At 37.7% G+C, this 1,596-nt stretch overlaps 1 protein-coding gene across 1 annotated transcript in view; it reads left to right on the forward strand.

Moving 5' to 3' along the window:
• The first annotated feature begins 38 nt into the window (after positions 1-38).
• LOC106478544 (CD109 antigen-like) overlaps positions 39-1,596 on the forward strand; it is a 98,884-nt gene continuing 97,326 nt past the window's right edge. The window contains exon 1 of the mRNA XM_013939093.2: positions 39-331. Coding sequence (XP_013794547.1) covers positions 120-331 — 212 coding nt within the window. The 5' untranslated portion in view covers positions 39-119. The remainder of the gene's footprint in view (positions 332-1,596) is intronic.

The raw sequence follows: 1,596 nt of genomic DNA on the forward strand, positions 1-1,596 counted from the left end.
GTATAATCCTGCATGAATGGTGGGTAATGGAAAGTTGAATGGTGGGTAATGGAAAGTTGACTGGTGGGTAATGGAAAGTTGACTCGTGTTTGTGTATCTATCATCATCATTTGGAAAATATGTGCCGAGCCTCTGCAAGAAAACGGATTACTCGTCTTCTAACGCTGATAGTGGCGTGGATAATTCTGTATGGCAATATCCATGTCGTGGCCATTTTAAAGGATAAAGAAACAGTTTTTATTCCGTGGGATAACACCAATGACGTCATTGTTGACGATGATACATTCTTATACCAAACTTTTGGAGACTCGGGCCAGTTTCTAACTGAACCGTGAGTATATTTTTGTTACAACTTTTGTTAAAGTAGGATATTAAATTTTAAGTCTTTAACACAAAAGAATGCCTACCCGAGTCACTGCTTGAGCAGATATCAGTCACATAAGTCACTCAATCAACTTTCACCAGCGTCATAAAATCTTCGTGCTTATCGCCAGTAAAAATCTAACGAGAAATGTTGATTACAGTTGGCCTCTAGGTGTCGTAACGTTGTGTTAACTGTAAAATCGAAATTTCAAGCATGTTGGGTATTTTGTACTCAGGGAAGTACCGTTACTACAAATGTTTTCCAGTTTTACTTTAAGCTAATTGTACTTGGGTTTCCACGCTTCCTGGAAAGTTTAGTCCTTTCCCTGAATCTCCTGGAAGAGTTTGTAAACAACTCCCGAACACCTGAAATTGTGGTCTCTGCATCCTATAACAAAGTGACCGTGAGTAGTATGCGAACATCATTAGGAAAACAAAGTAACGCTTACTTGCAGTCGTCCGTGTTTTTTTCGCTTGGTTTGAACTTCCAACTGTAGGCCTAATTTTGGACCCTAAATTTTTTTAAGAGGGAGACACGCATCCACTTTTCTTAGTTACCCTCGTCACATTTCGCATATAATGTTATATGAGTTATCTTTTGGGCTAGTTATTTAGGAATATTAGTTGTAACAAGTCGTTTTCTGTCTGTTACTAGCAGTAGCATTACAGTTCAGTATATGGTAGTGGTAAAACGTAACATTTTAATATGTAGTTTTGAATCACAGGTCTGTCAAGAGTGTACATTAAACACGATTAATAGCAGCGATCATCTTCTACGTCATCAGTTTCTGTGCTGTGTGGTAGGTAGTCATAAATTTTGTGAAAGTAGAACAAACTAAGGTTTTTTACAGTGGTATCCCACACCATTCTGTTTGTCAACTTAGAACAAACTAAGGTTGTTTACAGTGGTATCCCACACCATTCTGTTTGTCAACTAAATATATAGCTACAGTTACAGGAAATAAATCGTACCTATTCGATGACGAGGAACCCACTTTGAGACTAATAATGGCTGGAGACGGCTTAAATGGGTAATGAAGAAAAACTTTAATATAAGTTTAACATGACAGCAAATGTACAACGTTTCGACAAGGTTTTGTCATCATCAGGTACGGCTTAAACGTACGGCTTAAATGGGTAATGAAGAAAAACTTTAATATAAGTTTAACATGACAGCAAATGTACAACGTTTCGACAAGGTTTTGTCATCATCAGGTACGGCTTAAACGTACG

The sequence above is a fragment of the Limulus polyphemus genome, unplaced genomic scaffold (genome assembly GCF_000517525.1).
Source record: "Limulus polyphemus unplaced genomic scaffold, Limulus_polyphemus-2.1.2 Scaffold223, whole genome shotgun sequence".
NCBI classification, from domain to species: Eukaryota; Metazoa; Arthropoda; class Merostomata; order Xiphosura; family Limulidae; genus Limulus; species Limulus polyphemus.